Source organism: Gopherus flavomarginatus, chromosome 2 (genome assembly GCF_025201925.1).
Source record: "Gopherus flavomarginatus isolate rGopFla2 chromosome 2, rGopFla2.mat.asm, whole genome shotgun sequence".
NCBI lineage: Eukaryota > Metazoa > Chordata > Testudines > Testudinidae > Gopherus > Gopherus flavomarginatus.
In genome coordinates, this window is record NC_066618.1 from 299720349 (window position 1) to 299745421 (window position 25073).

General features: G+C 49.0%; 2 protein-coding genes across 5 annotated transcripts in view; one reads left to right on the forward strand and one right to left on the reverse strand.

Annotated features, from left to right (window-relative positions):
• Positions 1 to 955: 955 nt before the first annotated feature.
• LRRC14 (leucine rich repeat containing 14) lies at positions 956 to 13492 on the reverse strand. The gene is made up of 4 exons (XM_050940999.1): positions 13470 to 13492; positions 10144 to 10511; positions 7352 to 7993; positions 956 to 6912 (listed from the first exon to the last, which is right to left on the reverse strand). Exons 2-4 carry the CDS (start codon positions 10464 to 10466, stop codon positions 6342 to 6344), a joined length of 1536 nt encoding a protein of 511 aa, XP_050796956.1. The 5' UTR covers positions 10467 to 10511; positions 13470 to 13492; the 3' UTR covers positions 956 to 6341.
• A 230-nt stretch (positions 13493 to 13722) lies between these two features.
• Positions 13723 to 25073, forward strand: part of RECQL4 (RecQ like helicase 4) — a 45432-nt gene continuing 34081 nt past the window's right edge. For 2 of the 4 annotated variants that reach the window (XM_050940568.1, XM_050940571.1), the window contains exons 1-6: positions 13940 to 14278; positions 15661 to 15784; positions 19064 to 19097; positions 20493 to 20602; positions 21519 to 21662; positions 23742 to 24934. In XM_050940568.1, the coding sequence (XP_050796525.1) occupies positions 15701 to 15784; positions 19064 to 19097; positions 20493 to 20602; positions 21519 to 21662; positions 23742 to 24934 (1565 nt within the window). In that variant the 5' untranslated portion in view covers positions 13940 to 14278; positions 15661 to 15700. Of the gene's footprint in view, positions 13759 to 13939; positions 14279 to 15660; positions 15785 to 19063; positions 19098 to 20492; positions 20603 to 21518; positions 21663 to 23741; positions 24935 to 25073 lie in introns of those variants that run through there. The other 2 variants (XM_050940569.1, XM_050940570.1) reach the window with 2 other exon arrangements.

A 25073-nucleotide genomic window follows, 5' to 3' on the forward strand; every position in this document is an offset into this window, starting at 1 on the left:
TTGTGTGGATGTGGCCACACGACACAGGCCACGTCCAGACTAGGAATTAAAATCGATTTTAGATACGCAACTTCAGCTACGGGAATAACGTAGCTGAAGTCGAATTTCTAAAATCGAGGTACTCACCAGTCTGGACGGCGCGGCATCGATGTCCGCGGCTCTCCGTGTCGATTCCGGAACTCCGTTCGGATTGATGGAGTTCCGGAATCGATGTAAGCGTGCTCGGGGATCGATACACCGCGTCCAGACTAGACGCGATATATCGATCCCCGAGCAATCGATTTTAACCCGCCGATGCCGCGGGTTAGTCTGGACGAGGGCACAGAGAACTGCATATGTGGCCCACAATGGTAAATAGGTTGAGAACCGCTGCCCTAGAAGCTCATGATCCAGCTGATGCTATTTGCCCTTACAAACATGGAAATAGGACAGCCAAGGAAAGCCACGTTGATATACTCGTTTCCCCCAGCTGTCACATGAGAACAATGCTATGGCTGTAACTCACAAGACACGTTAAAAGACTAAAGCAAATAGTGTTTGTAAAGCACGGCAAGATCCTGCGATGGAAGGTGCCAAGGAAGCACAAACCATTAGTAGTTGCCCCTCCTCCCTCAGCCAGACTGTACAGGGCATCAAAAAAGGACCACTTATTGTCCAGGAATTAAGTGGTGTTTTTCTAAGGTGGGCTGCAGGCTTCTAGTGGCTGATACAGAACAGGGCCAGGTACATTTCTGTAGGGGTTTCATTAAAATCTCTTGGTGGAATCTAGAGAGGGGGATAGCTCAGACTATAGGGGAAAAAAGTCCCAGTGCCAAGAACTACATCCCTGTTGTTATCTACTAGCTAACTACAGTGCAAGAACAGTTCAAGTTAATACATGGATGCTCTAGTTACTCATGGTTTATGCTAGAATGACCACACTGGCTCTCTAGCAAAAGAGGTTTCAGGAGGCCAATGCAAATGCCAAAATAGAAAAGTTTTATTACTCTCTATTCTACAGTAATAATGTGCTCAGTGTGGACTTCAAGAAACTGGCAGATACTTTAATTCGTATCAGAGGGAGACTGCCTAGTGAAAAGCTGCAAGATCAGTTCCAAGCGTAAGGGAATCTGTCACCTAAATTTTCCTTGAAATGAACTAGCTCTCCCTTGTGTGACAGAAAATTGGAGAGGATTAAAAGTACTGAATCTTATACATAATGGAAACACCGTCTGATCGATTGGAATGTATTTCTGAACCAATTTATCATTCCAGGTTAGATCATTTTAAATACATTAATTTAAAGGCTGGACTAAGGATTTAATGCATTTTGTCCTTCCTTGTAATCATTCAGGAGAATGAACAGACACTGGATGTTGCTCTGTAGATTATTCTGAGATTAAACAGATGCCTTTTATCATTAATAATGTTGAACTGCGTGCACTGGTTTTGTGTATCACTGTGGCAGACATCCCTGAACTGCCTGCTCAAGATTAGTTCACTAGCATATCACTTTCTAAACCCAATGTGCAGCCTTCTTCACAGCCTGGCAAGAGCGAGGGGATGACATGGCCACGTCTAGGCCCAAATGCATTGGAAATGGCTAAGCATTGCTCAGGCTAGTGCCCTAAGAATCTCAGCTAATCAGTAATTTCACGTCATCCTCAATTCTAGGCCCTGAGAAGTGACTTAGAGGTTTTGGACCATACCAATCCACAGTGCAGAGGAGAATTAGAAAAACCATTCCGGCATTTAATGAGTTTGGCTGAACTGGATAAGAAAGAGGATCTCTGTCCAACTTTACCCCTGTAACTCTCCAGGACAATAGCAAGCAACAACACTTTTAACCAATGAGACACAAGTTAGAAGCTATTACATCATCTGAACATACGCATTGGCTGACCATGTCCCAAAAAAGTGAGACAACTGTTGGCAGCTTCTGCCTTATGGAAGCTAACGCCTTTAGCGGAGTCATGTCGAGCACGGAGCATTAATATCAGTACAGCTTTGCTTTGGACAGCAAACTTTCCCTTTTCTTTGGGACTTGTTAATCCACAGCAATTGCTCTTCAGACTGTTCTCCACTGCAGTCCAGTTTGGTCTCATAATCATGACTGCAACTTACAGGCACAGCCCCCAAACATCCTCTGGAAAGACTGGATTGGGAGAGTGTCCCATAGGGCATCATGGAGCAGGGTATGCTTTGCTGTTTGGTTTTGAATGGATACAGCATGTTGCTGTTTGAATGTTTGGCCCCTTGGACTAAGACTTGAAATAGCAGATTGCCTGGTTTCTCTGGCAATGATTTGTAGATGTGAGGAAACTCTCCTCTACCCTGACCCAACTAACTGTTTGACATGCAAAGGGCTAGTTCCCTCCTACCATTCCAATGGTTGGAGAATTGGCTATTGCAGACTTCACTCGCAGCTGAAAACATGGCAATCCCTTTTCCAAGGACACACAAAACCAAGTTCCTGCTGCGTTCTCACAGTGCTTTTCTCCAAGCGTCGAAACACCAGTGTACTGATCAAATTCCGCCTCCTGCAATTATTTTCTGCCTCCCTGAATCCCCTCCTCTGATTTAAACAGACACAGCATTCTTCGCTTATGTCCTAATGGGTTGCTGCACTGTTGAATGGCTGGTGTTTCACCCCAGAGGTGGTTGCATGTCATCAACAGATGAAATAATTTCTTGTATGTAGTTGGTAAAACACCATTAGATCCTTCTAACTGTGAGGGTACTGTACAAATGCAAGATCATTTCCAAAAATAAACACTGGTTGAACCATCAGTAGCACCACTGCACTCGGCTGGAGTGAGAGGCTCATAGTAGTCCATGATGGGAAGGGAATGAAAAAGATTTAATCACTGTAGTGGGGTCTAATAAAATTGATGTGCACAGCCATAAAACAGAGCGCCTGCTCCATACATCTGAAATAGACAGGATGAAAAGACAGACCAGAGAGGACAGGGCAGATTGCTAGGCAAGAGAGTGAACTTAATCTCTTAAGAGCAGGCGTGAGGACAGGCATAGAGGGGGCTGCAGAGATGATGAGTGATGGAGATGCCCAAAGATGTCAGATGTGAGGGGAGTCAATATTGGGGACCGTTCTAGACTTGGGGGCAGCATAAAAGCGTGGGGAGAAGCAAGCAGGAGGAGATGAAAGAGGGAGAGGTAGGCAAGGCCAAGGGTGGGAGCTGACAGACAGAGAGGAAGACACACTTAGGATACAGCTGCACCAGAGCTGGGAGCATGCGTCCCAGCTCATGTAGATAGACAGGACTAGTAGCATGCCCTCAAAGGTGACTTCCCCTGCTCTAAAGGTTTAGGAGCTCTGGAGAGCTCCTGGGGCTGAGGGCACACAGGAGGCCCACTGCTAGGGGAGTTAGGGAAGAAGGAGCCAGACTGTAACTCACTGACTTCAAACACTAATCTCTTCTCACTTTATTCGTCCCACACAGGGTAACACTTGGACTACTGCGTCCAGTTCTGGGCACCACACTTCAGGAAAGATGGGGATAATGGGAAGCGCATCCAGAGGGGTGCAACAAAAATGATCTAAGGTTTAGAAAGCCTGAAGTATGAAGAAAGGTTAAAAAACTGGGCATGTTTAGTCATGGGGAAAGCAGAGTGACGGGGGCCCTGATACCAGTCTTCAGATATGTTAAGGGTGGTTATAAAAAGGATGGGGATCAAGTGTTCTCCATGTCCACTGCAGGCCCATTACTTGTCCTACCTTATCTGCAGCAAGGCAGATTTAGGTTAGATACTGGGAAAATCTTTCCAGCTCTAAGGGGAGTTAAGCTCTAGAACAGGCTTCCAAGTGAGGTTGTTAGAATCCCCATCATTTGGAGATTTTAAACACAGGTTGGATAAACACCTGTCAGGGATGGTCTAGGTTTACTTGGTCCTGCCACAGTGCAGGGGGCTGGACTTGGTTTCCCACGGTCGCTTCCAGCCCGACATTTCTATGATTCTAATGGCCAGAGCTCTTACTGAAACCAAGGCTTTGCGCTCACACTGTGTTGTTGCTAGTGGCTCCTGCAGCGATGTCATCACTGTCAATGTGACATTGTGCTTGTTTTCCATGTCACTAGCACAGGGGGAGGTGGTAGAAAGAGACGGGCTCCAAGACACAGTCTTGATTCAAACAGGTGTGTCCAGCAGCAGCAGAGCGACCTCTGTCAAAGGGCAGCTAGTTAAATAGCTGTTCCAGTGAGAAAGTCCCCAGGTCATAAGACACTTTATCTTGTAGCATGCCTTTCATCTGAAGCAGGGGTCCCCAACCTTTCCCAGGTGGCGGGCGCCAGACAACAAGCCACCAAGGACCATGGCTAGTGGACAAGCATCTGCCGAAATGCCGCCAAGAAGCGGTAACGTCAAGAGGCGTTGCCACCAAAAATCAGTGGCATTTCGGGGGCGATGCCTCTTCGTGACGCCGCTTTTCAGGGGCATTTTGGGTAGGGTTTGTACAAAGCATATTTTTTAAATGGATCTTGAATGCTCAAGGATCTAGCAGAGTTGTTTGAGGATGGGGTTGATAAACAGAGGATATATGTAGATGTGAGTGGATTTTGGAAACGGGCTGCATTCACTGGCTAAAGTAACAGGAGAATTTAAGCAGAGGGGCAGCCCAGGTAACACTGACATGGGTAATGTGCTGAAGGAATGAGTTACCAGCTTTCAAAGTCCCTTAGCTCAGCAGTCTCACACAAAATTAACCCCCCATTGGGCATGATTATTCCCTCAAAGTGGCCAGAACAAAGAAGTTTATCTAAGCAAATATGCAGCCATAGAGGATGTGGGAAGAAGAGGAGAGTTCAGATTCTGATGCCAAAGTTCCAGACAGAAAAAACAAACCACAAGTATGTGTCAAGAGGGGAAATGGAGTTGGATGGGAGGGAGGTCCTTTTGCCCAAGAGAAACAGGTGGGGCTTGAAGACTTTAAGCTGATGGGAGTTAAAATGAGGTCAGAAGTTTAACTGGTCAAGAGAGGATTGGTGAAGGTGTCAAGTTATGTGCAGTAGAAAAGAATCAGCCTGAGTTAAAGCTAGAAGGGAGTGATAAGATGACTATGCAGGTAGACAGGGCAGAAGGCCATGAAAGTAATCTTGTGGGATTTTACAGACCAGGGAAGAAAGAAGCCACTTCCAGTCATAAGTTGGACAGGTAGCAACAAACCCACCCCAGAAGGTAACTGGATAGCCACACAGCTTGAGCGTGGAATGGTATGCAGAAGCCGAGAGCATATGGTAGATGGAAGAGATCAATTACGTCCCTCTCAGCTAATGAAGGATCATTCCCTATTGGATGTTTGGAGGCTAGGGACATCATTCCTTACCAATCCTGGCTTACCACATGCCCATGGCTGGTAAGTATACCAGGGAGCATGAATCATCTTCTGCAGGATCTAACCTCTCATTTAAAAAAAAAAAAAAAAAGTTTCTAGTTGTGAAGAAGCTCTCTGCGTACAAGGGGAGTGTAAACAGTCAGTCTGCATACCACTCCGATGCCTCTGCTGTTACTCAGATCTTCCACGCACTTGCAGCAGAGTGAAAACCAACAGGGGTGTTGTCAGTCTCACCACTACTATATTCTGCAAGCAGCTGTGAAATGGATAAGAACTGAGCCAATTTTATTTTGTTACATCTTAGGAAAGCTCCATGCAACAGCAGAGATGGAGGAAATATTCAGTTCACAGGAGGACTCCAAAGTGAAGGCTGGGGGAAGGACAGAGTAGCACAAGACACCCCACTTGCAGCAGCCATAAAGCCAAGCAGGAGTACAGTAGAGCTGTCCCTAAATATAGGTCTCCCCACCTTTCACATCTTTGTGGCTAGTGAGTTTAGTGCTCTGGCTACTACATGACTGGTAACATTTCTAAGCCCTACGCACACGTGAGAGAATGATGGGATACATTAGAAGAGAAGTGGAAAGAGGGTTTTTCAGATGAGATAATCCATGCAGAGAAAGAGTAGACTGCCCAGAAGCTAGGAATGGATCAGTGTTTTTAGAAGGGGCCTTCTAATTGTTAGGTTGCTGCATTTGTACTGTGACTAGTACACTTTGCTAAGAATTCTGCAGGGCTACACTAAAGTCATGTAAGGGGCATGTAAGAACCTACATAAGGTAGTGGCACTATCTGGGATAAACCATGGCAGCTTTAATCTCAGCTTTACTGAACGGAGGTGCAGAAGGAGAGAAGAGAACTTCCATTTGAATTCATGCTCTAAACAGATGCTGTTAAAAATGTGTATAAAAGTGTTGTTGCTGCGTCCACTGAACTGCTCAACTTTGAAGGGGCATTAAAAATGAAAAGCCTGATCAGTTTGTTTTCTCCTTTGTTTTGCATTCCTGGTGAGCTACAAATTAAAGTAATCTAAGGTATTGTGCCTGCATAAGTTCGTGGTCCAGACGGCATCAGTCCTGCTTGCAGTCAGCAGCATCTGTTGCAGCTCAGCGCTCACCCTGGAAAACTTCTCTTCATCCACAGAACCATTCAAGAGGTTAGAGGAGGTGGGGGGCCATGGCAGGGTCTCACTGTAGCAGTCCACAGGGTAGGGGTAAATGACGAGCTGCAAGTACAATAGGCCCATGGTCCTCTGCAGCAAGTTCTTCAGCCCCCGTGTAGAGAGGGGGTTGCCAAACACCCCCAAGTAGCGAAGTTGAGAGCAGCGGCACAGGGCGGCGAGAAGTGATTCCAGATGGATATCCATCAGGCGGCACTCCATGATGTCCAGGTGGAGAAGGGATGAGGAGGCCTCTTCTAGGAGATGCTGGAAGGGTTGGAGAAGCGAGTCAGACAAGTTGTTGCCGCTGAGGTCCAGCTTCTTCAGGGTGGGGGTGTGAAGGCTTTGTGAAAGGTAGGCGAGGTCATTGGGGAGCAGGTAGCAGAAGGCCAGCTCCAGGCTTTCCAAGGGACCCTGCAAATTGCTGGTGGGAAGAAAGATTGTAAGCATAAGTTCCTTTTCAGATAACTGCTGTCGCTCACAGAGGACAGAAATCAAAATGGTTGGAAAAGGCCACACACCAAGTAGCTCAGGGCCAAATCAAGACCAACACTAAAGCTGCAGATTCGTACGGTGACGAACATCCCTAATGCTAGTTATAAAGTCTGGATGCTTGGAGAACTGCATGACAGGACCTGCAGTGCACTGGCCAAACTTTCATGTTAAAGGAGGCTGCAGAATACAGATCCCAACATGCAAAGAAACTTCTCTGATCAAGATGGAGCATTGCATGATGGGACCTGTAGTCTCCATGGCTCACAAAAGAAGAGCTGCAACCTGCTCTATTACAGAGTCACTCACACTCCTATCAATTTGCCAGTGCAGCCCTCAGCTGGGCCCCCTCGGCCCTACAAACAGCTTACCCCAGCAGTTGCCTTAGCTTCCCGGAAAGCCTGGAGGAGCCCAAATTCAGCTCCTTGAGACAGGACAATCTACTGAGCTGGGTGGCGAAGTAGTGGAGGCTTCCTTCCATCCCCGCTGAGAGCCGCCTCACATCAATGTTGCTGTAGGGCAGCTTCAGGCTGACCAGGTTGGTGAATTTTGCCATGTGCGGGAGAATCACCCTCAGGCCAGACAGCCCCAGGTTATTGAATCTCAGATCCACCTGCCGAACAGCTGTGGGATCCAGGAACTCCAGGAGCCCCACGGTACTTGCAATGGGCAGCTCCTCAGCCCGGAAGTCCCGGCATTTCAGCCGCAGCATGCTGTTAGCGTTGTTCTGCAAGGCATCTTTAAGGACTCCGTAAGAGGTGCTGTTCACAAAGAGATCCACGTGGACTTCCACAGAAACGGGCCGTGGCGGCGGCAGAGCCACCGAGCTGCTGTAGGGGCCCTTCCTCCGCTTCGAGGTGCGCTTGGTGCACTTGCTCTGGTGCTTGGAAACGTCAATGCACGCTTTCGCCAGGGTCACCGTCCTGGACCACAGGCTCATGCTTTCTGGGCCCTGGTCTATTCCATCGTCCTGAAGCCCCGTCATGTCCAGAACCTGCAGGCGCTGCCTCTTGCTGTGGAAGACAAGAAAAAAGGAGCAAAATAACGAGAGACTGAAAAGACCTATTGGGTCACCAACTTCATTCACCCAGCTACTGCAGGATCGTTCCCCACACAGGGCCATGTAGTCACTCTCCCAATGGCTTGGGAACCAGAACCCAGTGGGAGGAAGGAGAGGCGTTAGTATCAATTACTGGCTTGAAAAGACTCGCTCTCGCTCCAGGACTGGGGCCTCATCTCCCTTCTTGTGGCAGCTGTAAAGACTGAACCACTTGTGTTGCTCAGATGATGTGATACGCAGTCTAAGGATTAGCTCTTTGGTTTACCAGTTCCAGATGCACGGCCTGTGGCTCTGCCTAGCTTTAGTCTTTTGGTCACTTGTTCATTCTAGAACAGAGGAATCACATGATCTTACTGCAGCCCTCAGCCTTCCCCACCCCGTCTCCCACCACTGTCTCCAAAATAAGAGTGACACTATTCAGTGCCGATAAGATTTAGAGCATCTCAGGCGTAGACCTTAAGGTTTTCGGAAGGAGGCTAAGTATCACTGCCCCTGTTCCACAGAGTGGGAAAGCCCATGGACACAAAGCAGGGACTAGAATCTAGGTCTTCTGATTTCCGTTCCAACCCCTATCCAGTGAACCTCACTGCCTTCCCTGGCAGGGACTTTGTTTTACAGAAAAAATAAAAAGCATCTTATACTTTGGGGCACTGCATAATGATTAAGATAGGCTGACATTTAAGACTGTTCCCTCCATTTTCAACGGGAAGAGAGCAATGCTTATGGATGGATAAAACCAGTGGCCAACCAGCAGGAATTACTGCATTGTGTCCCACCGCCCAAAGCTCCTTATGGCCTGTCACTTGACAAATGGAAGTTGTTTAATGCTGCAGACAGGCTAGTAGTGCCACACTGCAGAGAAACCACATGCACAACGGCCAAAGAGCCTGCTTTCAAAGTGCAGTCTGCAGCACAATCACATGCAAGGAGCCAGAGGAGGCATTTACCAAGCAGCTGCTACCTGAGAGTCATCCCATTCTGCTGCAATTTGAGGAAACTGAAATTGGATGCCCAGTTTAACATGGTAAGATACCTGGAACATTTGGTCCACCCAGATTTAAGTCAGCACCCAGCACCTCAGATCAGCAGCTCTTCCTCCAGAGGGACACAGAGCGCAATTTCAGTTTGAACTACAAGTCCAAATATGGAAACCGCCATATTTTCTTGTCACACAACCAAGAACAAAAGCAAAGCTTGTCCCAGCCCTACTGGATCATCAGTGCAAGCTGTACTAAAGGGCCAGAGACCCCAGGTCAATAACATTTAACATGTTAGTGCAGCGTTTCCCTAACTGGGGGGTCTCGACCCAAAAGGGGGTCACAGGGCTATTATCGGGGTGTCACGAAATCTCAACAAATATTGTGATAACCTTTAGATCTTTTGCTAAGGTTACCATATTTCAAGTTCCCAAATAAAGGAGACTGCCGGGTGAGGGGTACAACAGTTGCCGCTCTCCAGCCACCCAGCTCTGAAGGCAGCACAGAAGTAAGGGTGGCAATACCAAATCGCGGACATTTGTTCATATTTCAAAAATGAAAACTGAATGTGGAGGACGATTTAAGGGTCTGCCTCAGTTCCCTGCAGCTGCGATTGGAAAAAAAAAATGTGTGCTTCAAAACAGCAGCACCCCTCGCAGAAAGTGTCCAGATACTCGTTTGTATATAGTTGCGTATAAAGCCACAATCCTTGGACAATGTTATAATTATTGCCACAATCACTGAAAGAGGCTTCCAGCTCCCCAAGCTGTATCTTGTTGTCTATTTTTTTACCCAGAAAACGTGTTTCTTAAATATCCATGTATTTATTCCTGAAAACTGTTGCTTTACACTTTTTGAGAGGCTTCAGTGCCTCTGGCTGCAGGGATAATGATTCCATGCTTCATTTAGTGCTCCTGAGGATGTACAGTATTTTTGTCATCACTTTTGGGGCAGTGGGGTCATCACAGCCTCAAACAGTTTCAAAGTGTGGCCCAGCAAAAAAAGTTTGAGAACCCCAGTGTTAGTGTGTTACTGTAAGTCTCCTTCCCCACCACCTCCCAGTATAGTTTAGTCTCATCAGCACGTGACCTTTGTGGTAGGTAATGAGCTATGCGCTGACAGGTACCTTTGGCTGTGGAGTTGGTCTTCGAGAGCCTCATTCAGGTAGGCCACCACTCCCAGGATGACAGTCTGCACACACAGCTTGTTGGGCTTTTCCTGGAGCAGAGCACGGTCACAGTGCTGACACTTCCGCAAAAGCTTCTGGAAACTGAGTACCGGGAAAGGCCATGTCTGCACCAGATCTTGCAGCACAAGAGTCCTCTTGTCCATGAAAGCTGCCTTGAACAAGACTGGATACAATTCCTTTGGGATGAACTCCAAGGCACCGCGCACCGTGGAGTGGTGGGAAACCACCTTCTGTGCACAGAGGAACACGAGGGAGTGCATGGCTGCAGGGAGGCAGCAAGCCAGAGCCCCAGCTTCATAGAACCACTGAAAGAGAAGAGAAACACCTAATGATAGATCTGCCCCCAGGACACACTGCAACATTCCTGATGAGATCTCTGACTTTCACTAGGAATTGACCAGTTTTTGCATTGTTCCCTGCAGCTGCTGATGAGTGGGCAGGAGAGATATAGCCCATCCTCATCTCACCTGTTCTGCTGCTTCTGCTCTCTGAGAGCCAGCCACACAGTGAAAGAACAGAGCTGGGAACCCAGAAGGCCAGCACAGCTGCCTGCCTGGCAACTTCAGGTAGGAAAGATCCCACCTGCCTCCAGTGCTCCACCGACAGTCTTACAACAGGAGGGGGCTAGAAATCAGAAGGGGACCCCCAGAACTGCAGAAATTTAACCCTGTGGTTCCAATTTGCTAAACTGCTTACAAGCCCCCAGAGCACTGTTGGTCCTTGATTGTACAGGGCCAGCCAGGGTGCAGGTCCTCTCTGACCAACTGACAGCTCTTCTTCCCTTGCCCATGTCTCCTCCCTGTAGCCCTCCTTCCCCCCTACACCGCATTGACCACCAAGTTCCTCCCCTTCCTTGATGCCACATGTCTCTCTATTGTTTCTTTGACCTCTAGCAGGTCATCTATAGCCCACTGCTGACCTTGAAGAGCATGGGGCTACTGTGTCTATGGTCATGGACTAAAATGGTTATTTCTCCAATATAGCGGGCAGGGAGCAGCATCCCTCAGAGCTCTGGATCTAATAAGATTTATTCACCTTCAGGCTCCGCCCCTTTTGCACACCCTGATGGGAATGGTCTTGCCTACAGCCCACAGGTAGCAAAGATCTGATTATCACAACAGCTCTTATATTAAGTTTCACCAGAAAGCTCAGAACCAAAATGCCCTCACTTAACATAAATGGAACCAGACCCTGTGGCACAATTCCATGGCTCTCACTAACCATTAGATCTTGAGCCAACACACAACAGTCACTGTTCCCAGAGATAGTGCAGCTGGGCAGGGCAGTAAGGCTCAGTCCAACAGACCCAACACCTTAGCTGGCTCTGCTAGGAGTCCTGGAGAAAGATGGAATGCTTGATATGTTAGGAATTGCGCATTAATAGTTTTTCTCTCCTAAGACTCCTTGGTCTTCAGTCAAACTCATCTTAGTTGTCAAGATGGGAAGCACTGTGTACGTGAGGTCAGATCCAAAAAGCACAGCCACTGCCCTAACACAATCATCCTAAAGCTGAACTAAGTATCCCTTTCCTCCCTATCTATCCCCATTTGTACCTCATCGCACTGCCCCCATCCCCTCTGCTTTGCTAATATAACATCTGCCTCAGCCACCTGGATGTCCACATCTCCCACAACCATCTTTGTGCTTTCTTCTATACAACCTCATGCGTGGAGCTCGGGCCCTGAACCGATCCATAATACCACTGCCTTTTCCTCCTCCAAATCCACTTCTAGTTAGTGGATCACTGGGGATTGCGGATATTACATAGACTGATACAAATACATGATCAGAATGATCAGGAACTCTCCAGTTGAGCACGTGAGCCTTTCTACTATATTTTACTCACTTGTTGCATCTTGTCTTTAATTACTTAGTAGGGATGCTCTCCCTCCACGTGTTTGTAACAATACCTAGCACAACATACCTTGATTGATTAGGGATTTTGGATGTTACTATAATATAAATAAATGCTACAACAACCAATACATCCAGCCCATCTGCGATTGAATCCAGGATTGTATAAGCCACCCATTAAGAATTAAACAGCATGTCAGTTAGGGATACTGGCCACTCTTTGCCCAGACTGCTGAGAAGAAGTAAGGCAGCACTGGCAGATTACCACTTGGCCCCCACCTTCATGCTAGTTTGCTCCTCCCTTCTCTCCTTATGCTGATCCTGACAGAAATCAAGGAAGTTAGATCAGGGGTTAGAGTAGATGACCCTTGCAGTCCCTTCTAACCTTATGAGTCTAAGTGGGATGGGACAGCAACCCCTCCTGGCCTGTTAGCAGCCTTGTTCCACCTATTCAGTCAATCTGGCCATCAGAGGGTTTCAGCCACAGAATCTGGGGGTTCAAGTAGTGAAAGGCCAAACATAGTGCAAGAGACGTTCTAGTACAGTACACTCGTCTCAAACCAACTAGCTCCATTACCATGACCACAGCCCCCGTCCCACAATGTGGCCCACTCATGCCTCATTCCACTGCACTGGACCATAACATCACTGTATGGTCCATCCAATTGTGGCACCAAATCCTGGCCATTTCCCACGCCCCTGAGGCTGGTCAGTGGCACACACATGGGGACATTAAGCCACAATAACCTCATGACCCATGTAGCACTCCCATAACCGCTTCCCCTTCTTCTCCTTCCTCCCTCTACTTCCCCCCCGATACCGAAGAAGGGCAGAGAGGGATAGCTAGACCAGGAGATGCTGCGATTCACCAGTCACCTTTGGAGCAGCCTGGACTACACCCTACTGACCACAACCAGGGGGCAGTTCCTACAAGCTGCTGACACCCGGAAATGATGCTTCAGCATCTGCAGACCTGAGCCCTGACTCCCCTGCGGGGAACCTGCTCTCCTGGGCCCGGCTCTGCCGGAAGCTGCTAGGAGATCTGCAGGGGACATGTCCAGTGGGGGGCGGGTGGGCAGCAGCTATCACACAGCCACAGGGCTGGGGGTGGGGCAGAGGGGCGCAGAACCTGCAGCCCCTTTCCCGGAGACGTTTGGGGAAAGAGCAGCAGGGGAGGAGAAACGCCCCGCAGCAGGATCAGGGGAACGGGCAGCGGCTGGGGGGGGGGAGTCACGCCCCCCCCTTACACACTGCTGCCCGGGAGGGGCTCAGTCCCCCCCAGGAGGGGTCAACCCCCTCCCCCATTTCACCCCTGCCCGCCCCGACAGCTCACGTCCCCCTACTCCAGCCCCTCCCCCACTTGTCTCAGGGGGTTCGCGCCCCGCCCCCAGCAGGCCCCCGGCCCTTACCGTCTCCCCACCGGCCAGGCCCCGCGCGCTGGCAACCCCCTGAGCCGCTCCGGGCTCCGCAGGCCCAGCCCCGCCCCACCTGAAGCTACCGCACTTCCGGGTGTGCGTGGTGACGCAGAGGCGTGACCGGTAACGACGTTGTCCGGAAAGGAGAGGCGGGATCTTGCGTTTCCTTGGAGATTGGGCTGTGATTGGGCAGCTGGCTCGTCCCTCCCGCTGCGGCGGCTCCTATTGGTGGGCGCTCGGGGCAGGCGGGAGGTTTGCGCGGGAGCCGGCCGGACCGGTGCGGGTGCGGGTGCGTCCGGGGTTTCTCTACCCGCTGGGCCGTAGCGCCGAGCCCGGACGCCTGGGTTCCTCCTGACGCGGGGGGAGGCACGTGCCCAGGAGTGGGCTCTTCAGGCGGGGGCCGAGCCCGGTCCCGGTTCTCTTGCCAGCTCTGCCCCTGCCTCGCTGTGTGACCCTGGTGAACTCGCTCCCTGCCTGCCTCAGTTTCCCCCCGGAAGGTGTGAGGAGTTCCAGAGGGCTTTGTGGATCCATCCCTGTAAAGTGCATTTCCCTAGGGAATCCCCTGGGGCTGCAAATTCTCCCCCTCGTAAGCCAAGAGAAACCCACCGTATACCGGTGACTTGCTTCTGGCAACTCCGGATCAAAGACCCCTGGATCCGTGCAAGAGGGTGGACGGGGCTTGTCATGAAGATGCTTGTTCTGAGCTGAAGCTGTGATAAACTTGTGAACAAAAGACTTCCCTAGGGAGCAGGGGTGAAGTGCTTATCCTGCCAGAACCCACATAAGAATTGGGGTGAACTGTGGTAAGCTCATCAGTACGTGTGTGGGTTCTTTTATTGTTTGAATGTTTTCTCTTGTAACACTTTTTACCGTAAGAGAAAAGTAGGCGTTCTCAGAAAGTTCTGTGTGATAACCTACAGCTGTAGCAACCCTCTGTTATCAGTCTCTGAAGAGAAAACAAGCAGGTCTGTTCAGCCAGACAGTCTTCATTGCAGGGATTCTCGAACTGGGGATTGGGACCCCTCGGGGGTTGCAAGGTTATTACATGGGGGGGTCATGAGCTGTCAGCCTCCACCCAACTCTGCTTCACCTCCAGTATTTATGAGTGTGTTAAATATATTTAAAAGTGTTTTTAATTTATAATGAGGGCGGGGGATTGTTCTCAGAGGCTTGCTATATGAAAGAGGTCACCAGTACATAACTTTGAGAACCACCCTTTATTGGGAAATACACAGCGAAGGCAGGGAACTGTTCACCCTGAGAATACCCTGCTCAGGCAGCAAAGAGACACAGATTCTGCACCCTAGAGAGACATCAGTTGTGGAGCTAGGAGCCTGAGAGAGGATGCCCTTGCTGAGCCACTAAGGGGAGATACTGGTGCACCCTTCTTGAGTGGAACATGAGAGCTCAGTTTGGGACAGGAAGCGAAGCGGTAGACTGCACTGATTTCAAACCATATTGGGGATGTATCCAGTTGCCCCATCTATGGAGCACAGACAGTGTGAACCACTTGAGATAGCAAGTATCAGAGGGTAGCTGTGTTAGTCTGGATCTGTAAAAGCAGCAAAGAATCCTGTGGCACCTTATAGACTAACAGACGTTTTGGAGCATGAGCTTTCGTGGGTGAATACCCACTTCCTCAGATGCATGTAATGGAAATATCCAGGGGCAGGTATTTATATGTGTGCTAGCAAGCAAGCTAGAGATAACGAGGTCAGTTCAATCAGGGAGGATGAGGCCCTGTTCTAGCAGTTGAGGTGTGAAAACCAAGAGAGGAGAAACTGGTTCTGTAATTGGCAAGCCATTCACAGTCTTTGTTCAATCCTGAGCTGATGGTGTCAAATTTGCAGATGAACTGAAGCTCAGCAGTTTCTCTTTGAAGTCTGGTCCTGAAGTTTTTTTGCTGCAGGATGGCAAGCTGATTAGCAGCCTTGGTGGCAAGTCCCCACTACATAGCGGTTAAAGTGCAGGTTCCTGCCAGACGCCATCTGCAATGACTAAAGTGGTCAGAGCCTTGGCATTACATCACACTGACTTCCCCGTGGATGTGCCTATAGATTGGTGCTTGTACGACATCTGCATAGTATTCACTAGAAAGCAGTGGGGATATCTGCCTGTTGTTAATAAAACTGCAAATGACTGGTTCTGGAGAGGATTAATCTGAAGATCTGTGCAATATTTACAGCTGGTGCAGTTCTTCAGAGTAGGGCCAGGCCTTCGGTGCCATGGACAGATACAATGAGGTCAAAGTCCTGCTGAAAAAATGGGAGATGACATTTCTTCAGGAGCACCAGAGGAAACCGAGCAAGGTACCCATGCAGGGATGGGAGGGGATATGACTCAAGGAATCAGAGGTTTAAGAATAGCCTTGCAAAAGAAAAATACAGGAAAGAGAAGGATAGGTTTAAATCTGCCAATGTTCATCTGTGCTGGGGATTATGTGGTTCTGCTGTCTGCACTGTTTTGAGGAAAGATTAAAAGAGCTAAATCTTTAGCGTTTGGCTGAGCAACACCCTGGCATGTCAACTGTCTGCAAGTTCAAATGCCAAGTAAGGCCAGGAATCGTTCAAGGTGGTATGAAGGAGGCATAAAATGAAGAGTGAGATGACAAGAGTGTGTGTGGGGGGAAATTTAAGACTGAATATCAGGGAAGAATTGTTAATAATCGATAGTCTGACATTCTGGAGGACAGCCTCCCAGGGGGATTGGAGAGATTCAAAGGTTAACATTTACCTGGATTATGGTATTGTCTGGAGGCCCCAGTTGGAGTCAGGCTTCCATATCCATATTATCCATACATATTAATTACCTGGGAGTGCCCCCAAGGCTCAGTCATAAAACTACATTCCTCAGTGGAGGTCCCGGGCCTACCGTTCCCAGGCCCGTCAAAAGGGACTAAAACGAAAACCTGTCCATCAGTCATGGGGGAATGTGCAGCCCAAGGGACAGATGGGGCATGAATGTATGAATGGTAAAGTAAGGTGGCCCTATGACAGTTTTTAGCCCACTGGATCATCTTCAGTCCATGCATTATGTTTTTCCAGAATGATGGGTAAATGTTCTCCCCATGAAAAGATAAAAAGTGGAGGAGGGGAAAGTAGAAAGAGAGCCTGGGACGTAAGAAGCCTGGTGTGAGGCCTAAGGGCTGAACTAAAGTAGTGATCAAGCTTTGCTGATATGACGCAAAGAAGCAAAGTTAGTAGAAGTCAGACTTTGCCTGCAGGCTCACAGAACCTGACAAGAACAGGGCTGGTATTACAAAATCACACATTCCTAAGAGAGGCTAGGTGCGGGATGCTCACGCAAACACATTCCAGAAGGGTGGTACTAGAACACCCCGATACCAAGTATGGTACAAACACCCCAAAGGTAAGGAGAACACACTGACCCCTCCTAAAGATAGAGATGCTTTGATCAAACCAACAGGTACAAGGTAATGGGTGGTGGTTAGCCACTTCAGAGGTTGGTAACTAACCATGTTGGGGGGCAGTAGGGAACTTGTTTGTATTGGTGTATAAAATGGTACCTCAGAGGGACGTCTTTGTCTGGCCTAGGGGGGAATGGAAAGTCCCACCATTCACTGAGCTGCATCCATTGCTAAAGGCATACATGTATTAGTGGTCCGGTAGAGTCTGCGGGATACTAATATCGTGCTTTGTCGACAATAAACCTGGCCAGGTGCCTTTGTGCTTTAATATCAGGGGGTAGCCATGTTAGTCTGTATCCACAAAAACAACGAGGAGTCCGGTGGCATCTTAAAGACTAACACATTTATTTGGGCATAAGTGTTCGTGGGTGAAAAACCCACTTCTTCAGATACTTGTAAGGTAACTGCCTTCATTTCACGTACCAGTATATTTATGCTTGTGTCTGTAATTTTCACTTCATGCATCTGAAGAAGTAGGTTTTTACCCACAAAAGCTTATGCCCAAATAAATTTGTTAGACTTTAAGGTGCCGCTGGACTTCTCATTGTTTTTGTACTTTAATGGATCTTGTGGTCATTGGGCGATTCAATCGACATCGGCTGTGCCGGCTGCCTGTGCAGAGCTGGGATGTCACATGGAGAGAACGCACACACCCAGCCAAACATCTGACAACAGACCACCAGGGCCGGCTCTACAGTTTTCGCCACCCCAAGCAGCGCGCCTAATTGCTGCCGGACGGCGGGGGCAGTCCGTGTGCCCTTAGGGTGACAGGCGCGTTTCCGCGGTGGCGGCAATTCGGCAGCAGCGTCTATGTTTAGCTGAAGCCGTGGCGAACAACTAAACATAGAAGCTGCCGCCAATTGCCGCCACCGTGGAAACGCGCCTGCTGCCCTGAAGGCGCACAGACTGCCCCCGCCGTCCGGCAGCAATTCAGCGTGCTGCTTGTGGCGGTGAAAACACAGGGACAGCCGCCCCTGTCAGATTGCTGCCCCAAGCACCAGCTTGGAATGCTGGTGCCTGGAGCCGGCCCTGCAGACCACACCTCTGCTTAAAGTGAAGCATGTGCATAAGTGTTTGCAGGGCAGGGCCTTAAGTCACCATCTATTTGTTTATAACAGCCCATTCTTACACACTGACGAGTAGGGGGACATCAGTGTCCAGGGCACCACAAATGTTATACCTATCTCCTAGAACTGGAAGGGACCTTGAAAGGTCATCAAGTCCAGCCCCCTGCCTTCACTAGCAGGACCAAGTACTGATTTTTGCCCCAGATCCCTAAGTGGTCCTCTCAAGGATTGAACTCACAACCCTGGGTTTAAGCAAGCCAATGCTCAAACCGCTGAGCTTAAAGGAAATAATTAAATGTTGGGCTGCACAGAAAATTGCCTTTTCCTTTTCTGTGTATCTTCCCCCCCCCCCTCGCCCCTCAAAAAAAAATCGCCCTGAATTTTGTCAAGCAATAAAACCTGGGAAATGGAAGCCCCAATTCCCTCTAACTGTGCCCTAATGCATGTCCTTTCAGGGAGGCTGAGGCAGTGTCGTCTAGTGGTCTGGAAACTGGGAACTGCTAAGAACTAATCATGGTTCTGCCACTGGCTCCCTCCATTGTGGAGACACAGAAAGACTCAGTTTTCCCATCTGTAACAGGAAGATAATACTTTGCCATTTCTCAGGGAGTACAGAAGGTTACTGAAATGTGTGGAACAGGCTTTGTACCTGAAAAGTGCTATATGGTAAGAGCTATTAATGGGAATTCTACCGTCATCGTCTGGAGACCTGGCCTCTTACTGCATCTTTTCCTCTGAATTAGGAGCTAGATGGAATGATTTCGCTTCGTTACCTAGCTCACTGACATGTAGACAGTGCCTTGCAGTAGGTCACATGCACCAGATGAAAGATGAAGTGAATCTCTGTCCCCAAAAGCTTGCAGCATAAAGGTTTGAGTGAGAACCATGCAGGGTAAATATGGAGGGGCTGATAGTCATTCTAGTTGGAAAACAATGTGGAACAGAAGGGTTCTCAGGAGTCTTTGAAGCAGGATGCCTAGGTACTTGGTGCACAGGGAGGAGGGAAGGTGGTTCCAAGTGGGAGGGATAGAGCCTCTTGCCAAACACACCTGCACCTGGGATTAATGCCTAATAGTTTAGTATTTGTTTTACAGACCGATATGGAAGAGGCTCCAGAGGAGACAAAGAGTAAGTGTGAGCTATAAACTCCCCAAACTGCACAGCTGCTCCATGGGGTAAGGGGGAGGGTGTGCCTGTGTCACTAAGAAGGATCAGTACATGGGGAAAATCACCACTGACTGCAAAGGAGATAAGACTTTTGCTATAGCTGCCCAGGAAACGCTCTCCTTTCCCTTGGGGTGATTGGGAAGTAGGATGGCTCTCCACCCCCATACAGCTCTGCCACAGACTTTCCCTGTGATCTTGAGTAAGTCATCTAACCTTTCTATCTCAGTTTCCCCTTCTGTGTACTTGAGATACCACTGCCCTGCTTCACTGGGACCTATACTAATGTACATAAAGCACTTGGAGATCCTTGGAGGGTGCTAGACGAAAGTAAAATTATTGCTATGTGTGTTGAAAGAATATACAAATGGGCATTTAAAGTAAGTCTATTTAAAGAGAGGAGACCAGTGTTCAATCTTAGACTTGAAATACACCTGTACGCCAATATAACGCTGTCGTCGGGAGCCAAAAAATCTTACTGCGTTATAGGTGAAACCGCGTTATATTGAACTTGCTTTGATCTGCCGGAGTGCATAGCCCCCCCCCCGAGTGCTGCTTTACCACGTTATATCTGAATTCATGTTATATCGGGCCACGTTATATCGGGGTAGAGGTGTATTTCAAAGTCTTTAATAAGACTTTAGGCCTGGAAATATATTTTTAATTGGCATATGTCAGTAATATTGTATTTCTCTCTGCACTTAGAAACAATAGGGAGCAGGATAAATTCCTGAATTATTCCCATTGAAATCATTTGTAGTTAGGGGCTCAGGCCCATAAGGCACCTCAGCTGAGCATGTGGATGATGTGTGCTTTGATGGGACATGTGTGAAGGGTCGCTCAGTTTCAGCACATACTACCTCATGCTTAGAAACTAAATCTTAGGGCCCAATCCTGCCAATACTTATACACATGATTAACTTTACACATGGGAGTTGTCCATTTAACTCAACGAGAAAACTCATGTGCGCAAGTTTAAGCAGGTGCGTGTTTTTAAGGCCTAAGACATGAAATATGGAAATCAAATATTGTGCTTTGATTTCTCGATCTGTTGTGAATCCCGATGGCAGTCATTAAATGTTGTATAAATAACAATAAGGATGATGGTTTTTATAAATTCAAGCTAGTGTAAAAAATTATCTTTCAAAAGTCAGGAAAGGGTCTTTAGACATAATTATTTATGTACAAATCTAATCCCTCCAAATTTAAATCTACAGAATCCTTGTTTTTCAGGGAATGGGTGTCTGCTTTCCTGTACTAGTACATTACTACTTGGGTTTTCCAACAGAAATAAGACCATGGAGCATGTCCCAGCTACCTTATGAAATCTACCCTTATAATCCTTATTTTAATGCACAGAACTGTACAGAGAGTACAAAGCGCTCAAGCAAGCGAGAGAGCATCAAGGCTCCCCCGAATCCAGCTCAGTTTTCCAGCAAGCTGCTAAAGAAACCCCAGCAGTGGAACAGGTAACCAAGGGACACTTCTGCTTTGCTGAGCTTAGCAGCTTCTTTGCAGTAGCATCTCTTTCTGGGAGTTGTGACAAGACCTGATTCTGCAGCTCTTGTGTATACGGAACTTGTGCGAACTTTGCTAGCTCTGGGTGTGGAGGGATTGCAACAATCAACCTAAGTTACGTCGGCATACAGCCACCGCAGTTATTAAATCACTTGTGTCTGCACACTTGGCTCCTTGTGCTGGCAGTGTGCGTCCTCCCCAGGAGCGCTTGTGCTGCTTGTACTGTCAGTGCGGGGCATTGTGAGACTGCTCCTGGAGGCCATTAACAGTCAATGTAAGCAACACAGTGTCTTTCTGATGCCCCTCAACATGCTATAAAAACTCCACAGCCCACCTGTGCCACAATAACTGGTTTTCTGCATCTAAAAGCCAAGGCTGGCATTGGGGGGTATCAAGCAGATCAATTGCCTGGGGCTTGATGCCATAGGGCCCTCACAAATCTATATTGTCCAGGCTTCGGTTTCAGCCCCGAGTGGCAAGGATCAGGGCGCAGGCTTCAAGCCCATGCGGTGCGGCTTCGGCTTTCTACCCTGGGGCCCAGCGAGTCTAATGCTGGCCCTGCTTGGCGGCCCCCATGAAACCTGCTCATGGCACCCTGGAGGGCCTCGGTCCCCTGGCTGAAAACCACTGCACTGGAGGATGACGGGCTGATACGCACCTGAAGGCCTGATGTTTTCCATCCAGCTCCCTTTGCCCTCTCTGGAGGGCTAACACATAGTACAGTGTTACTTATTAATGTGTAGGTACTCTCTGGCTCTTCATCCCTCCTCCCCCCGTCTCAAAGATAAGTGATCATGTGCCTATGCTCTCTAATTGGCTCATAGAGAAGTGCTCGAGCTTGGTTTGACTGTTTTCTCTTTGTTCTAGGTGCCTGACTCGGGTTGCTGGGGCGCACACCTGAATCGAGGGCAGACAGCCCCCAAACTGAGCCACCAGGATCGTGACAGCCTAAAGGCGTCTGCGCAGTATTTTGGAATGAAGCTGAAAGCCAACCTGGGAGCGGCCATAAAGGTCTGGCAACTCCATGAAAGAGCCTTTGATGTTTGGGTAACTTGGGTAGCATTTGTGTGATAAGTTTAGGAGAGAAGACATCGCTCTAGCACTCTGAATGGATTCACTGGGCAGAATCTTGTGTCTAGTCCCAAAGAGCAGAGGTGGCCAACGTGTGATCGACTGAATTCAGTAATGTTGCTCTCTTCTTTAATGCAGAAGTGCAGGCTGGGTGGACTACAGCTCTTAGGATGGATGCTCCATAGGAGGCCAAGCTTAGATCAAGAGGGCACATTGCATGCTGGGAGCTGTAGCCTGCAGCTGCCCCTCTGTTTAGTAGAGAGGCTCAGCCTGCGTAATCCCCTCCCTTTCGTGCCTTCTAGGTGAGCTCCAGGCAAGCTGCCAGTGCAGCAAGAGTTTAATCCTTCCCTGCCTTTCAAAAGGAAAACCTCTCCTTGTTCTCGGAAACGGCATGTGCCAAAGGCTAGTGCGTGCAGGTGCAGTTTGAAATGAAGCTTGCATGGCAGACAGTGGAGAGAGAGCCCCAGAGGCACCTCTCAAAGCTGCTTATGGCCCTTTCTCAGAAGAGGAGGAAAATGCCCCGCTGCATTTCCAGACAGGGCCCCAGGGGTGAGTTCCCAACAAATCAAACCCTTGAACTCTGCAAAACCCTCTACGAGTGAGAGGGGCTCAGTTCACACGATGCTGCGGAAGGTGAGGCTGCCCAGCTGGAGTTACCTGGAGGTGATCTGCAAACCAGCTGAGAGGTTAGATTGCACCCCAGGCGCTGTGTGAGACTCCTCTTTCATCTGACTCTGCTTGTCAAATTGACAAGCCTGGAGAAAGAGGGATGATACATTTTGGTTGTTTTAGTCCCCACCAAATATCTAGTGAATATTTGATTTGCCCTTGCTTGTGCTGTTCACAAAGGTAGTTCTTATGAGCTGGTTAAACCCTTTCGCTGAGGAGCTGCTGCATAATGAAAACGAGTCTGATATCTGGTGAGATCTCTTAGATGTGTTCAGCACATGACTGACATCACAGGAATTCTCCTTTAAGAGGCACTAATTCCTGCCCAAGGCAAAGTGGGTATTTTCAGAAGCAATGGAAATTAGGTTTGGATATTTACTATCCTGTTGTAACACCATATCCTTGGAAAGCTGCCTAAACCAGAGCTCCCAACTTCTTGTAGTCACTAAAGATCCCCTGGCATGTTCCCCTGGAGTAGAGGTGTTACTTCCAGTGTCATGATCACATTTCATTTGGGTGTCTACATTCTACAGCACAAAACCTCGCCAGCAGGTTCTGTTGGATGCCATATTCTTCACTTCCTGTCCCAAAGTTTTTGAGCAGTTTGTTAAAACAGCTGCCACGTTCCACTCCAGAGGTGGCTGCATTTCACTAATTGTTGAAGCGATCCCTCTGCGCATAGCTTGTTAATCTGGGCCAAATTCTGCTGGATCTTGCACTCACGCTGCATTATGAGTAAGGCTGGTTGAATGTGGCCCTTCACATCCTTTGGGGCACTCGAAAAGTGTCACTCGTTCTTATCAGAGGGAGGCATCCGTTGAAAGTGTCTCTGTTCTCACATCTTCCCTTTAGCGTGAGCAGAAGATAGGTGTCGAGAGTTGATGCGGGAGAGCAAATGGAACCTGTTTGGAAGCCATTGGTGCACCAAAGAACTGCTGCCTGGAGTAGCCGTGTTGCTAGCATGACTGGTTATTCATTGGGGGTTTTTAAAGAGCTAACGTTTTCTTTGGGGCTTGCTGTAAGTTAGATCCGTGCTGACGCTACACTTGAGGCTGTGCAGTGAAGCCAGTCTTTGCCCTGAAGAGCTGGCAGAGCTGACGGAGGCACCAGGAAGCCCAGAGGAAGGAATACTTTGGAGCCGCATTTTAGCTGTTGGTTTGTGTCCCTTGTTGTGAACATCCCGGAAGAAGTGATTCTGCAGGAGCAACCTGGATTTGGGGAGGGAAAGGGCCTGGGGAAGCTGGATTCTAAGAGTGTCTGCACATTGGGGCAGCACAGAGAGGAGCAGTGCAGGGCCTAGACTGGGACTGGGAATGCCGAAAACTTACCACCATTTAATTCTGATTGCAGGAGCGTCCTATAACTTTGAGGAAGTCCTTGACTCCCCGAGGGAAGCCAGCTGTGCCCCTGTTGGAGAAGAGCTCTGACAACAGCAACCAGGGTGCGTCTCCAAAGCCCCCGCAGATGCCATCGCTGAAAAGCAGCAAAGACTGCGTTACTAACGCTGATCCTAATGAGTCGGGAGACCTCCTCCTCCCGCCATCGATATCGAGGCTGGCCCCCACCATCCTCTCTGCAGGGCTGAAGCCAAGCCCTGAGGTGAATAAATTCCAGCAGTTGAAGCAGACCGTGGCCCAGAGACTGGGCTCCCTGGATCCTGGCTGGCTGGACAGGTGTCAGGGCATCAGGGAGAAAGTAGGGGAGAGATCAAGAGAGGAAAGTGCTTCTACCTCAAATGGCAGAAACAAAGATCAGACAAAAGCAGGCTGTGCCCTGCAGGGGAATGTTGCCCAACCTCTGCATGACCGTTCCCTGAACCAAACCACTGGAGCTAGGGCTCAGTCCCTGGAAAGCGAGCATGTTCCACCTCTAGGAAACTGCCTCCTGGGGAGCTGGAAGCTGCAGGAACACCAGGATCCTTCTAGGAGAAACTGGCAAGGAGCTGCACTGGAGGGGGATGATCTAATTAAAGGTGGTGGAGATGACTGCAGGGTGGCTGTGAAGGATGAGCAGGGCACTAGTGAAACCCAAATGAACAGCAGGATGGACTCGTCACTTGGTGCTGCTGAAATCAGTATTGCCAAAGAACATATCAGTAAACCTAAGAATCTCCCAAAGGATGCCCATCAGGGAGCAGAGCTGGAAAAGCTTGGTAACGCTGCAAGGGGGGAGGGAGGAGCCTCTTGTAGAACAGGGGACGGGTCCAGTCAACCCAAGCAGGTCAAAGTGACCAATAGAAAGAGGCAGCGAATGGCCATGGCCAGCAGAGATGATGGTGCGGCAGGCCCAGAAGATGGGGCTGTGGCGCCAAAGCGCAGGCGGACCAATGCATCAGCCGGAGACAACCCCGTCTCCGTGAAGAAGAAAGCAAGAGGGGCTGTCTGTGAGCCAAAGCCAGGCGAAAACAACTTGGAAGAGGATGGGGAGTCTGTGGAGGCTAAAGAGGAGAAGGGAAGGAATGTGCCGATGCTCTCTGAAAACCTCCTTGGAGAAGTTGAAGGGGAGGGGAAGCACAAATGGAGCAGCAGAGCCAGCGTTTGCAGGTGGGTTTGGTCTCTTCTGGTGGCTCAGCCTTGAGGTTGGAATCCAGCTGGGGTGGCCAAAGTGCAGCCCACAGGATCGTACGATGTAGCCAGAAGTTGTCCTTGTCTTGAATGTAGAGAAGCAGCCCTTGGAGACTAA

Coding starts and splice junctions, on each gene's coding strand:
- LRRC14 (XM_050940999.1), bottom strand. CDS start 10,466: ATGCACTCCCTCGTGTTCCTCTGTGCACAGAAGGTGGTTTCCCACCAC. Junction 7,994..10,143: donor GACCAACTCCACAGCCAAAG/GTACCTGTCAGC, acceptor TGTCTTCCACAG/CAAGAGGCAGCGCCTGCAGG. Junction 6,913..7,351: donor AAGCTAAGGCAACTGCTGGG/GTAAGCTGTTTG, acceptor TCTTCCCACCAG/CAATTTGCAGGGTCCCTTGG.